Here is a 14550-nt window from a genome sequence, read left to right as displayed (position 1 = left end):
TATGTTGTTCTACCTCAAAGAACACTACTTTCCATCCCAGCTTCTGCCTGCCTTACAGACTGTCTGGATGGCATGCCTTTCCCACCTATCTCCTTCCAAGGGGTTGTGACTCCAGGCATCAGTCATGAGCAAACCCTGATTCACCCTTGTGTCCAGCTTATGCACAGCTGGTCTATAAGCAGACACCCTGGTGGAGGGGAAGGACAGCGTGTGATCATGTGAACAGACAGTCATATGTCCTTGCAGGAGGAGCAGATTGAATTTACAGGCAGTTTTAATTCTAGTATTTCCTAAAACAATATTCTGAGTAATGAATTTTTAGCTTTGCAGCCTTAAGATTTTTTAATGGATTGATTTCATGCCAAGGCTCTTGAAAGAGCTGGCTTAGCAGTGCAGTCTGTTTAGACAAAGACAGCAGTTGTCTTCCTAAGCTTTGATTCAGCTTTCTGTTGTGTGACTTCAGGAAGTGTCACCTACTTCAGCCTGGGATGACAGCAGGCCTCGGGTGACGTGGAGAGGAGATGGGCAGTTTGTTGCAGTGAGTGCTGTCTGTCCAGAGACAGGTATGGGACCAAACTTCTTTGAAATACCAACATGTGTAAGAGGCTTCTTAAGCAGAAGCTAGGCAAGGCAAGAACTGGCTGGTGTTTGTAGTCTCTTGGGCACTTAAAGCAAGGGTGAGTTGAGCTAGTTAATTGCTCTTTTCTCTGTTTTGGTGTTCTGAGAGGTATTTTATAGACACAGTCTTCTGAACACTTTCTTTGCAGTTCGGTTTTCAGTCCAGTGAGAAGCCAGGAGAGGTTACTACTGGGTAGTTACTATCTGAACTGCTTCTTTCACCAGCGTTAAATCACTGCTCAAGCTCTAAGCAATCTCTGACGGGCTTCCAGTGCCAAATGGATGAATCTGGGTTGCCATACCCATTGTCCCTCATACTAGCAGTTTGGCCTTGCACACTTTTGTTTAAATACTGGTAATACTTTTCCCTAGGTTTTGCCCTAAAGCCAAAGAAGTGATGAGCACATTCATTTCTTCTAAGCCTGTAGTTGATGTCTTCCATGATAAATACTACTAAGCAGTTTAAATGTATTGGTCAACATATTGAGCTGCACCAAACTGCACTGCTCTTCCACTAGTTTGGGTTTTTACCTTCAGTACTTCAGATTAGGGAGAATCTTGCATTTATAGGAATATTTTAATATTTCTGTGGTGAAAGCTGGAGATGGAAATGGCTATGGCTGAGTTACATCAGACTGAAATTCCTACTCATTTCCTTTAGAGTCACTCAGTTACTGTGGCAGAACTGCCTGAGACAGAGTAAGTTTTCACCCCTTAAGGTGTAGATGAGAAATCTCCTTTTTATTCATGTGCATCAAAATTTGCTCTCCTACCCTCATAAAATTAGAAAAGTCTCTTCCCAGTGCTTTCTTACACCCTTGTCTCATTGATCTCTCAACCTGTAGGTGCTCGGAAGGTCCGTGTGTGGAGCAGAGAGCTTGTGCTGCAGTCAACAAGTGAGCCTATATCAGGATTAGAGCAAGCACTGTCCTGGAAGTGAGTAGCAAAGCAGTCTGCATGCTGGCAACAGAGTGTTGCTTTTTATTCCCTGGTCATAGTCTTTTATCAGCATCAATTTAATTTCTCCTGTGTTTGTTTATTTTTCCTAAAACTTGAAGAAAGCTTCCTTCTGATCCAGCATGAGGAAGGGTAGCCCTTTAAACCCTGAAAAAACTTAATACTTGTGTTATGTGCAGGAGGGAGGGATATATTCTCTGCACAGTCTCAATGTCAAGTGGTTTTAGACTCAACTGTATAAATAGGAGTATTACAGGTCCCTTTGCCAGTGCTGACGTTTACTTGCTCACCTGAGGATGTCATGAGCCTGGAAAATGTCTGTGCTGGACCAATGACTTTGCACAGTGCTGAGAAAAACACATCCTCTGCTCCCCTTTTCTTCATCTCTCTGGAGAAAATGTGAGATGATTGGTGTTTAAAATGACAGCTAGTGATTATGTGAGCAACCACTTTTCATTTGGCTCTTTTTTAAGACCCTCTGGAAACCTGATAGCATCCACGCAAGAAAAACCCAACAGACATGATGTGGTTTTCTTGGAGAAGAATGGACTTCTTCATGGGGAGTTCACCCTGCCATTCCAGAAAGGGCAGGTCAAAGTAAGTGCTGTGCCTGGGCTTCTTTAATTAGAGTGTAATGGAGAGGAAGACTAGATCTTTTCCAGATTCTAGGAGGAAGTTTTTAACTTAACACTTAGTGCTGGTCCTGATGAAAAAAGTGACTTGAAAAGTGAACAATGAAGAAGCCTGTGGAGAAGATGCAATGCCTTCTGCAGGCCCGTAGTACAGAGACAAGTACAGGGCGATTGTGGCCCTGGGGTGCTTCTGGCCCCTGTGTACTTTCTACCAGGCAAATGCTTCAGAAATGCTGTTCAGGATGTCAGCTGTTGCAAGAGTGAGGTGAAATACTCACATTATCCCAAATAAGAGAAGTGAGAAGCTACTGATAGGATGTTACTTCAGCTTCTGCCTTTGGATGCTGAGAGGTCTTTTGGCAGATGCTTCCTCAGTGCCAAGGAAAGCAAAGAGAACACTGCTGTCATGTTTGTGGCTGTATTACCTCTTCAGCTGTGTGGAGCCACTGTGACAGGTTCTGCTTCAGGATGCTTTGCTGTTGGGAGCTTTGCAATACACGAGAGCTATGTTAGTGTATTAACCCATGCACCTTTCATTGTTGAAAATAAGGAGGAACTCATGGTCTTGCAAACCAATTGGGAGCATACCCACCCTACAGAGAAGCAACAATATCAGTGAGAGCCGTGTTTGTTTCTGCAGGTTAATGAACTGCTTTGGAATGCGGATTCTACTATCCTGGCTATATGGCTGGAAGACTTGAAGGTGGAAAACTCCAACCCAAACACTTATGGTGAGAGCACTATGTGAGGCTCTGGCTCTTATACTTGCCTGCAAATGTGCTTAGCAGTGGGTATTCCTCTGCAAGTTAGGAAACACTGAGGAGGCCTGCCTACAGCTTTGAGACCCCTGTGCAGGTTAGGAAGAACTGGTGGTTCAGCCAGAGCTCAAAGCATCTTCCAGGCTGCTGTAACTGGAAGTGGTATTAGTGGAATGCTAAAGTTGTAAGCCCTTCATAAAACATGGGTGCCTTCTCATAAGGGGAGTTCAAAGAATTCTAGGATTGACTCTTTTGCATGAAGTCTGATGTTAAGTTTTCTTGTGCTGGGTGTTGTATGACACAGCCTATGGGCTGAAGGCTAGAACTACTATTTTCATTGCACTTAACCCACCTGTAGAAGAGCAGTGGTGGTGGAGAGGGTTTGAGATGGGTCTCAAGTAGTCATCTGTAGTAACCATGTGTTTTTCTATAGTTCAGCTGTGGACCACAGGCAACTATCACTGGTACCTGAAGCAAAGTCTACATTTTGGTAGCTTGGAGGAAAATCAGTTGGTGTCGCTGCTGTGGGACCGAGAGAACCCATATAGACTGCATGTACTCTGCCAGGGTTGGCATTATCTCTCCTATGACTGGCATTGGACCACAGACCATGGGATGGGGGAGAATAGTCAGCATGTGGCAAATGTGGCTGTCATAGATGGAGGTAAGCAGTGGGACTGCTTTATACCTGTAGGGTCAGAAGAGGTAGTGTAGCCTTTTGGATGCAGACTGCACGGGATTATGGTAGCTCTTTCTACAAAGCTGTTAGTGAGGGGGGACCAGCTGTTAGTGAGGGTGGACCATCTAATTGATGGATGCTTCAGAGCTGGTTCAGTGGAGTTGTCATGGTTTAACCCCAGCCGGCAAGTAAGCACCAGGCAGCCACTCACTCACCTGCCTCACAGTGAGATGGGGGAGAGAATCAGAAGGATACAAGTGAGAAAACTCGTAGGCTGAGATAAAGACAGTTTAATAGGTAAAGCAAAAGCCACGCACACAAGCAAAACAAAACAAGGAATTCATTCAGCACTTCCCATTGGCAGGCAGCCATCTCCAGGAAAGCAGGGCTCTATCACACCTAACGGTTACTTGGGAAGACAAACACCATCACTCCAAACGTCCCCACCTTCCTTCTTCTTCCCCCAGCTTTTATTGCTGAGAATGACATCATATGGTCTGGAATATCCCTTTGGTCATTTGGGGTCAGCTGTCCCAGCTGTGTCCCCTCCGAACTTGTTGTGCACCCCCAGCCTACTCACTGGCGGGGTGGGGTGAGAAGCAGAAAAGGCCTCGACTCTGTATAAGCACTGCTCTGCAGTAAGGAAAACATCCCTGTATTGTCAACACTGTTTCCAGCACAAATCCAAAACACAGCCCCATACCAGCTACTATGGAGAAAATTAACTCTTATCACAGCCAAAACCAGCACAGGAGTTAACTGCTAAGGGCACAACAACTGTTTTTTCCTGTAATGTTGTTCCTACTTTCGGTAAAGAACTTACGAAGAGTCTCACTAACATTTGGACTGGGTTACAGCTTCGTTTTTTTTCTCTTTTCTTCCACAGATAAAGTGCTTGTCACAGCATTCCAGCATGCTGTGGTGCCTCCACCCATGTGTACCTATGAGCTCCAGCTCCGACAGGCAGTTAATCAGGTTGCATTTCACACAGATCCCAAACATAGTGGAGACATGGCTGTCCTGGATGCTGATAACAAGATCTCTCTGTACAGATATGGTGAGAGTGTGGTGCACTGTCTTGTAAAAGGAAACCCTCTGTCCATGAGAGCTGTACCCTGGGGGACTACTAAGGTGATGGTCACTCAAGGCTTTAGTAGTCAGGAGCAATATACATCTGGTTCAGCTGTGGATTCAAGCTCAGTTCTCTGATCTACATTAGTTTGGGTGGCACAGGAGCATTTTGGTGATGCCTTGGCTTTGTGAGAAGGCAGCATTCAGCATTTGGCTATTGCTTATGCTGGTAGTATCCCCCTGCCTAGCTTTGGCTTGAATAGAGTGCAGCAAGTGATATCTTCTGTAATCTGTTCTGTTGGCATGTTGCTGAGTGGCACTGGAGATGTCTGGGAGTAACTACCTAGGGTCTATCTGAGCCACCCAGCACTTCCCAAAGCAGTACTATATACAGTGTAATATTCAGTGTGCTGTGAGACAAGAGACTGTTGCTGCTGTCTGAGTTTTGTACTGACATTACGAGGTAACTGTGTTCCTCAGGGTATTTGTTAGTGAGGATTAGGTGTTGGCTGTGCATGTAGGGATGGTGTTTTCTGACTTCTGTAATAGTTTCCTGTAGTATCTACTTTTTGATAAGAATGAAGATGGAAGGAGCTGTGTTGGCAGTATCTCTAAATTCTGCCTTGTTCTGTGTTTGCTAGGACAGAGCACAATGAATGACCCCACTGTCACGTTTGGAGTTGTGGGTGGAAATGGATTTAAAGCAGCTGTGGAAACACCATACCTGGATAAAACTTACAGGTAATATAGAACTAGTACAGCTGTAGTGGGGAGAAAAGGGTAGTGCCTAGCTGGATGTTTTAGAGGTCCCAACTCTGACCACTTGTCTCAAGATTTTGAAAAGGTTGTCAGGTAACATGATTTCATTCTGCTGACACTGTGACTGCAACTAGTGCTAAGGATTGGGCAACGCAGTGGGCAGTTCATCCTGAGAAGTGCTGTTGACTGAGGTCTTCATCTAGTGGGAGCAGTGACTGACAGCACTGAGATAGCCTTTCCTGTGCCTGGTGGTCTTCGCATTGTGGTGCTGCACTTTGTGGTCCTGCTCCCAGAGCCAAAGGAATGGCTGTGTAGTGCCCAGGCCCGTGGTCATGGCACACTGAGCAACAGAGCTACTTGCATGGCAGGGACAACGATGAGGTAAAAAAACCTACCCTGCTCTACATTTGGTCCTATACACAGTTGGCATGGGAGCAATACTGTCTAGGAAAAACAAATGGGGCTCCCTGGGTCTTGTCCTTCATCTCCAGCCCAGCCTGTGGCAGGATTCATGGTTTGGGTGATTGTGTGTTTGTGCGCTGGAGCCCATCTAGCCATGCTGTGTGTCTGAACAACCAGGCTGTGCCTAGGAGGACTTTCGCCTCTCCAATGAGGTGGCCTGCTGAAATCAGGTTCTATTTGCTTCCCAGTCTCTTTTATTTTGTGACAGAGTTCATGTGGGCAGCAACAACAATGAAGTGATGAATCCTCTGGGGCTCCGATTTCTCACCTGGCTGCCAGATGACAGCTTCCTGGTGGTTGGTCAGGGTCAGGATGCTGCTCAGTCCATCCTTCACCATCTGACTGCAGTGCCTCACGTGGCTGGAGCCAAAGAAGAGTGCCTAAATTTACGGTACTAGAGATCTGTCAGTTGTGGGTGAAGTCTAAGAGTGCCTCTGGACAGTGCCTAGAAGGAATTAAGTCTCTCAATAGATGTGCAGCCTGGAGGCTGTGAGTTGAGGAATTTGGCTCTCTTCCTGAAGCAGAATTGAACAGCTCATGAAGCTGCCTACTGGTCAGCACTTGCCTGTAGCCCTAATGCCTACACCCAGCATGACAAGAGGGTGTCTGGTAGCATGCCTGTGTCAGTCCAGGATAGCTCTGTTCCTTTGTCTGAATTCCAGGCCCTTGGGAGACTGAGTTCCTCCATTCTACCTTTTGGCCACCATTATCAAGGTCCAGAAGGGGACTGGTAGCCCTTGTTACTCCTGTCCTCCTCTTCCTCACCTGCTGGGCGTTGTGGGGTCAGTTGAACTAAAACCACATCACAAAAGGAAGCCACCTGGGTTACAGAAATCTGCTTCCCAAAGGGATCCTGAGAATTGCTTTCTGCAACACTTGCACATCAAAGACAGGCTGATTTGATTATGAACTGTAGATTAGAACAAAAGAAGTGTTGGCTCTGCAGAGTGCTGTAACTATGCAGACAGTGACTAGCAGGGCTAGGCAAATGCCTGTTGGCTGGAGTTGCTGGTGCTCTGTGGTGCCAATGTCGGCTGACATAGGTGTGAAAAGACTGCAGAAGATCCTTACATGAACAAGGTATCAGTCCATGCTGGAGATATGCATCCTTCCATCTGGCTACAAGAAATGCAGGATCTAGGTGTTAAATGTATCTCCTGTGACTGATGTTCTTTGTCTTCTGTGTCTTGCTCCAGGTTGTCCTTGCCTGTAGATGGAGAAGTGATCAGCCTGTGCTGCAGCCCAGTGACCAAAACTGTAGCTCTGCAGCTGGCTGATAGACAGATCCTGAAATACCTCTGGGGTAAGCTGGGCCTTGTTTAAATACCTGGTCTGAGGTGTAGGTATTTCTGAAAAGGTTTAATGAGGTGATTTGACTTTCAGGGGCACAGGTGACTCTTGCTGGTAGTTGTTCCTGCCTTTCATGCTCTCTCTGCTCCCAGAAATGGGCCAAAATTAGTGATTTGTGTCAGAAAGCAGTTAATTTTGTTGAGAATGATAATTTAGACATTATGATTTGAAAAAAAGATGATTGGTTTAGTGATTTCAGAGGTGCTGACTGACTGCCATGTCCTTGGCACTTCTCTCTTGTTCCACAGAGGAATAAAGGTGCTGCTGAGCCCCTACAAGTTACCACCTTCTTGTCTACTGTGTCTTTGACTTTTATGTCAGCATTCCTCCTCTCTGTCAGATAGTGTAGCTAATTGCCAGCTCTGGTTTTCTTGAGATACATGTGATGTGGTTGTAATATCTGAATCTTTGGTTGGCTGGAAAACAGTTTGTTCTTCTTTGCTCGTTAGAGGCTTCTACTCCGGTCCTTGAGCCCTGGCGGTCTAGCAATGGCTCTGCTGTTCAGTTCCCCTACCCTTGCGTGGAGACTTCTATCACGAACATCAGTGGTGAAGTAAGTAAGACTGTGAGCAGATTAAATTCCCTACTCGGTTGTTCTCTGTGTCAAATGTGCACTGTGATCCTCTGCCGGGGGTCCAATAATACTTCTTAACAGCCCTTCTTCATAAGGCCCTATGCAGAGCTGAGAGCATACCATTCCTTGTCTTCTAGAGCATTTCTGATGGCTTGTAGTTAACACCCAATCTTTCCACTCTATGAATATAATAAACAATGTCATTGAAGAGCAAGAAATTTCATATTAAAATTTCCAGCAGTCACTGCCCTGCTCTTTTTGAAAACAGCATTTTGATTTGTTTTATCTGAACTTATCGTATTAGCAAATATGGCTGCGTTGAGTTACTGTATATCACCTGCTACTGGTGTTTTGTATTGGTGATGGTTTCTTGATAGTTACAACACCTTAAGGAACAACTAGCTATTTTGCTAGTAGTTTCATGGTTTCTTTCCTTCAGGATGCATCCAGGTGAGTGCTCTATGGAGCTGCTTTGCTCTGCTCTGTACTAGTGCTTTTCCTCTGGTATTTAAACTAAATAATCTGGCATGGTTTCTTCTTCTATTTTGTTACTGTGCAGTTTCTCTTACAGGATAGACCAAGCTGGGTTTCCAGCCAGAGTGTTTTAAGACACTTAAGTAAGCCCTCCTGGTATAGAGGTTGCATGACTTCCTGTCCAGCTTCTCTAAGTAATTCACATGAGGTACTCAGTACCTAATTTTAAGGTACTTCAATCCAGTGCTAGTCAGTGTTGTGAAATACTGGATGTTGTCATCCTTTCTCTTTACAGGAGATGATCTTGGGTCTCACAGATCGATGCCGGTTTTTTGTTAATGATACTGAGGTACCAAAGTTTTTGCCCCTCATCGCATCCCCTTTTCCTCTGCCAAAGGCAGCTTTCCTGTTCCGCTCTATACAGCAATAAACTTCATCATTTTTCCACAGGTCGCTTCCAACATCACCTCATTTGCAACATACAGTGAGTTTTTGTTGGTGACAACCAACTCCCACACCTGTCAGTGCTTCTGCTTGAAGAACATATCAGTGAAAGGTAAATGCCAGCTCTGGCTGCCTGCTGCTCACAGCTCATGGCCATTGTCTTGGAACCACAAGATCTCCCCACTTTTCACACCCAAACCTACTGTATTTGGGTCACTCAGAGCAGCTGCTTAAGAGACAGAGGAAGAGAGCTGCTTTCAGAAATCTGTCAGAGAGCAAGGGTCACAGGGAACTGTCTTACGTATCATATGCTCCTCCCAGGGAGCAGGATTTGTCCTGTAGTTGTTGTCCCTTCACTGTTTTCAACAGCTTAGCCCTGCATTCTCTCCCTCCCCTCTACGTCCAAAAGGCTCCAACTTACTGGTCCTCTCAGTGTTCTTCTCATCTGGTCTGTTTTGCTTTGTGATCCTATTGTATAGAGGACATATCTCTACTTTGTATACAGCAGTGCTTAGCACTAAGAGAGCCTCTTCCTGTCCAGAACTGTTGAAGATCTCTGGTGTATTGTTGACTCAGTTGGTCCAGTACAACCTTGCAGGGCCACATAGGAAAGCCTGACTGCGGCACTGTGCTGCGGTGTGCCATGTGTGCTGATAAATATGTTGTCTTCAGCCCTTCAGGCTGGCCTGAGCAGTGCTGCTGCACCCAACAGTGAGACCCTGCGCAAGGTGGAGCGAGGTTCGCGTATCATCACCGTTGTGCCCCAGGACACAAAGGTTGTGCTGCAGGTCAGTGCTCTGCCCATGTCTGCTGAGGTCTGCTATCAGGGGGTGTAAGGGAGCCATCTCAGTGGGCAGCTGGTTAACCTGCAAACAGTGCATGCAGTGCTACAAAGCTGCTGCCCTGTAGTGCTGTAGCACAGCATCTCACAGATCTCCAGCTGCCTGGCTGGATGTGGAGGGATTTTGAGCATGCCTGTGGGAGTTAGATTCAGCACAGGCAGCTAGGTATGTACAGAACTGGGATCGGCTATTCAAATTCTTAATGGCTGAGGTAGTGTAGTGCTACATATTGTGGCCTCTCACTGTGAATCTCTGACTTGCCTCTTAGTAACTGCTGTATTTGCTAGCAGCCCTCCATTAGCCTTGGCGCTAAGTTTGTCTGAAGTGCTGAGCTCACTCTTCAGAACCAGCAGAGGTTCACAGAATGGAGAAGGATGTCATCTGAAAAGCACCTCTGGAGTTGTGTAGCCCAACATCCTCCTCGGAGCAGGGCTAACCTGAAAGCTTGATGAGGTTGATGTGAGTCTTGCCCAGTTCAGTGGAGTTGAACCTCCTAAGGACGGAATGTTTCTGAGCTGAGAGAATTTTCAGATTTTTTTCCACACTTGTTAAAATTGCATGTCTCTTGAAGTCAATGAACAGGCCCATGCACCTACAAGTAGCAGACAGGCCTAGAAAATTGGCCAGTCCTCACTTTGCCTTCAATATAGGCAGAGTAACTACAAATAAATAATTGTGTGGACCTTGCGTTATAGATGCCAAGAGGAAATTTGGAGACTGTTCACCACCGAGCTCTGGTTCTTGCCCAGATTCGGAAGTGGCTAGACAGGTAAATGTCAGTGGTATATTCTGGTCTTCCCTCCCCCGGTCTGAGCTGTTAGAGGCTGGCTGGTCTGGTTTTGTTGTGCTGAAGGGAGGGAAGCTAAACTCAAAGGAATTGACTTCGTTAGTGGGAATGAAACTGTTTCTGGGTCTACCAGCCAGAAGTCCAGCTTTCAGCAGTCCCAGGTGCCTCTCACTTCACCACTGAAGGGCGTATATGTGTGCTGAGACTGTGTGGGTGGGAGAAATCTTCACTGGCTCCATTCTCCAGACATGTCAGTCACTCCATGATGAAGCTTGCTGTGTTTCATGTTTTATTTGTTTAATTGATTTACATTGAAGTTTGCTGAAACAGAAGCTGGTCCATTAGATTAAACTGTAATTCTCTGCTTTAAGAGAGGAAAAAAAATAATGCAAGGCCTATATTGCTTCCTTAATCTGGCATGCTGGTCTGTCCCACTGCAGAGGCTGGCAATGAACAGGATTGGCCTTGCACGTTTTTTCTGGAAGGCAATCTACACAGCTTATTGCCTAGGCTGTTCCCTTCCCAGGGGGTCTGTGCTTACCTCTAGTCAGTTGCTTTTATGTGCAGATACTGCACCTATCCACTATGTAAACTATCCCACCTGACTCATTCCTCCAGGCTTATGTTCAGGGAAGCATTTCAATGTATGAGGAAGCTGCGAATCAACCTCAATCTTCTTTATGACCACAATCCCAAGGCAAGTATGCCCAGTTCTGTTGTGTTGTTTTCCATATCCATCTGGCCTAGAATCCATTGACATTGAACAGTGGGCTCAAAAAAGTAGGTGGTGCTGTCAGTTCTGCTTTCAGCAGAGATGGCTGCTCTGCACTGCTGCATCCTCCTGCAGGCAGATCAGATTTAGCATTTCCTTCATCTTGTGCATTCGGACAAGGTCTTTGAGTTTGTTCTTGTATTTAATGTACTTCTTCAGAATAACAGTAGTAATATTCATTTCAGGTATTTCTGGAAAATGCAGAAACCTTTATCAGGCAAATAGATTCAGTGAACTCTATCAACTTGTTTTTCACAGAACTGAAGTGAGTATAATTCTGCAAATGGAAATGTGCATGTAGTCAGTGGTGGTACATTATTTTGTCAAAATACTGGCAGCCCTTCAATGTGGGTGCAAGGAGTCAGTCAGAAATCTGGCATGTTGGGTCATAAAGACTTGACTAAGCTCACTAGTTTCAGGGACAGTCAGAGTGTCTTGTTGGGAATTCCAGCTTGCAGGCAACCATTAGATTTTTCCAGCAAGGGATTAGTACATCTGACTGTTTTGACTTGTCTACTGATTTGCTGTACAGGAGTAAATGTGATCAGAGAAAGTTTTGTTCCCTCATAAAGAGGAACAAGGCAGCACTGCTTTATCTGAAGCCTGAGGCCAAGATACTTGCTTAGATTCCCAAATTAGGTCTCCTGACTTCTTTCTCTAAGTTTGAGTGACAAGAGGCTTTAGGGCATTAGTAGCTTCAGGACTTCTCAAGCTTGCTGAAGTAAATAATTGTTTAGGAGCTGGAGCTATCATTTAGCTATTCTGTTTTATTTTCAGTTTTGACCTGACCTTAAATCTTTGTCTAGAAATAAAAGCAAATGGATTAATTTTCAGAAGTGCTCTGTGCTCAGCATCTCCCTAGTGAATTTAGTAAGAGACAGCTGTATCTTGAAATTTTTTTGTGCAACTAAAGTACGTGTTCTGACCTGTTTTTTTCAATGCCTCTCTTGGCTGAGAATCACTTGGGATGGATGAGAGATGTTGGAGAGCTTTCTGGTAGTGTGGCAGGTTGTGTGTCAGTACTGAATGACATATGAGCTATTTTGTTGAGTAGTTCTTTTCTGCATGCATTTATGTTTCTTAATGTTACTGTCTTTGTGCTGGGCTATTTAATGGATCGTACTGGTATTCATGGTATCTGTTTTTATTTAGAGAAGAAGATTTCACGAAGAGTATGTACCCATCTCTGAATGGTAGCAGTAGTGTTCAACCATGCCAGCATCCTGATGAGAAAAAAGTAAACCTCATATGTGATGTGATGAGAGTTGCCATGGAACACATTGACCCTCAAAAGTGAGCGTTTTCTTATTGTAGATGAAGGAACGACTAGAAGGATTCCTATAAATCATTTGCAGAAAGTGAAGCTGTCCTTAATGTCAGTTACTTTGCTTCAGATCGTCTCAGGCGAGCCTGTGCTCCACAGAAGTTATGTAGCCATACTTTCCATCTGCTGAGGATGCTGTCCTGAAAACAACAGCATCTAATAATTCCACAGATAGCCATACATAAAACTTATTAGAGGATGCTTATAAGGGTTTAAGAAATACACTCAACTTAGGAACAGGCTGTGTGGCATAGGGGACAGAGAGACATGAGCAAGATTGTCATCTCAGGGAGATGTGATGGTGCTTTGGAGCAGCTGGCCTTTTGGAAAGATGTTCCTATTCCATTTGAGACTGAGTTACTTCTGTACATCTTCAGCTGCATATTTCTGAATTACTACCTTTTTGGTAACCATCCTCCTTGGATGAATCAAGACCAGACAAAGAAAGAATGGGAAAATAGGATAATAACAGTGGTTAGCGAAGCAGTGTTAAACCATTGGCAGCTTATATGTGAAACAGTGGATAGAGGAGCAACAGATGGTGGGTTGCTGCTGAATCCTGAAAATTTAGACAGTTTTCAACAAACAGTTTCAGAAACAAAGCACCCCCCTAGCTGGGAAAGCTATTTTGAAATAGTATGTGTGAAATGTATGAAAGTGGAAATAACCTCCTAGAAAGCTTTCCTTTTATAAAAAAGACCATTTCTGTGCCAAATTTGACTTGGAAAACTGTCCTGCTGTCTGAGCTTTCAGAGGGGCATGTTCTCTCTTCATTATGCTAGCTGGGCATGGTAAGGAAGCTCATTCTACTCAGAACACACCTCTATTCTTGTGACATGTTTGGGAGACATGCTGAGTAGAAATACCTTTCTCGTGTATTCTGTTCTCTTCCCATTTTTCCTGCCTTCCTTTAAAGAGACTGAAATACCTGAGTTTGGGATTTTTTTACTAAAATGTAAACTAGAACTTGCACAAGATGTGCTAAAATAGGAATAAGGAGTGTTTCTGCCTTCTTGCTTTTTCATTTACTACTTCTGTTTTCTTCAGATACTGCCTATCGATACTGACAGCACACATAAAGAAAAGTCCTCCAGAACTGGAAATTGCTCTCCAGAAGGTTCATGATCTTCGAGGTCTTGTATCAGGAACTCAAAAGTTTTCAGAACGGGTGGTTTGCAGGAGCTTTCATTGTTAGCACGGTTTACCCTGAAAATTATTTTAAGGTGGCTGTTCATGGAGTCAGCCAGAAAACAGAAATGTACTTGAAACTAGCTGTGTGTTAATGGAAAAGCAGGACGTCAGCTAAGATACACTGCTATGCATGCCCTCAGGTCATCCTTTTATCTGGGTGTGTCAGTAGATAGCCCAGAGTTGGAGCTGTTTTCTCTTTCCAGTCAGAACTCTGGTTCTCCCAGCATCGAACAGGGGTTCCCATTCTGGGTCCTGGTATTTCAAACTGGCAAACTTTGCTTTTTTTCTGTGCTGATACTTCTGACTTGTCACTGTTGCACACTTAACAAGTTACTGTGCTTGGGCTCGTCCTTGAAGTTGCCCAGGAAAAGCAAAGTAACCCCTCCTGCAAGACAGAATGAGCCATTAGTTTGATGATCCCTCTCTGGTGCCAAGGTTGTGCTTGATAATGCATCCTGCCTTCAGAGCGGAGTTCCACTGCTGACGGTGTAACTGATTTTATGCTTCTTTATCTCGTTACAGAAAGCATTACTCCAGATGTCAAAGCTGTGAGTGCAGAAGAAGCACTGAAGTACCTGCTTTTTCTTGTGGATGTCAATGAATTGTATGATTATTCCTTGGGGACATATGACTTTGATTTAGTCATCATGGTGGCAGAAAAGTCTCAAAAGGTCTTGGCTTATAGTTCCAGCCAAGGAACTATTTTTCTTCTTTCCCAAAGGTTCTTTGTAGTCTGTGGATCAGCCCACATGTTTTGTTAGTCATAGCTCTCTACACAGGCAGCATTCCAGTTGCTTAGATGTCCTGTGTGTGCTTGGGGTGATGCTGGGAAGGTGGCATGTCTCTGCATCCCTTA

At 44.8% G+C, this 14550-nt stretch overlaps 1 protein-coding gene across 4 annotated transcripts in view; it reads left to right on the top strand.

The window, feature by feature from the left end:
- Window positions 1–14550, top strand: part of ELP1 (elongator acetyltransferase complex subunit 1) — a 32815-nt gene that overhangs the window by 7439 nt on the left and 10826 nt on the right. For 3 of the 4 annotated variants that reach the window (XM_075021843.1, XM_075021845.1, XM_075021846.1), the window contains 19 exons: window positions 464–563; window positions 1464–1554; window positions 2049–2172; window positions 2848–2938; window positions 3399–3629; window positions 4531–4701; window positions 5357–5456; window positions 6145–6327; window positions 7133–7239; window positions 7736–7839; window positions 8630–8683; window positions 8785–8890; window positions 9451–9566; window positions 10316–10389; window positions 11026–11104; window positions 11365–11444; window positions 12332–12472; window positions 13551–13636; window positions 14217–14365. In XM_075021843.1, coding sequence (XP_074877944.1) covers window positions 464–563; window positions 1464–1554; window positions 2049–2172; window positions 2848–2938; window positions 3399–3629; window positions 4531–4701; window positions 5357–5456; window positions 6145–6327; window positions 7133–7239; window positions 7736–7839; window positions 8630–8683; window positions 8785–8890; window positions 9451–9566; window positions 10316–10389; window positions 11026–11104; window positions 11365–11444; window positions 12332–12472; window positions 13551–13636; window positions 14217–14365 — 2187 coding nt within the window. The remainder of the gene's footprint in view (window positions 1–463; window positions 564–1463; window positions 1555–2048; window positions 2173–2847; window positions 2939–3398; window positions 3630–4530; window positions 4702–5356; window positions 5457–6144; window positions 6328–7132; window positions 7240–7735; window positions 7840–8629; window positions 8684–8784; window positions 8891–9450; window positions 9567–10315; window positions 10390–11025; window positions 11105–11364; window positions 11445–12331; window positions 12473–13550; window positions 13637–14216; window positions 14366–14550) is intronic. The other variant, XM_075021844.1, reaches the window with a different exon arrangement.

Source organism: Buteo buteo, chromosome Z (genome assembly GCF_964188355.1).
Source record: "Buteo buteo chromosome Z, bButBut1.hap1.1, whole genome shotgun sequence".
Lineage (NCBI taxonomy): Eukaryota > Metazoa > Chordata > Aves > Accipitriformes > Accipitridae > Buteo > Buteo buteo.
Note: the sequence above shows the minus strand (reverse complement) of the source record. Positions and strands in the feature narration are given on the sequence as shown.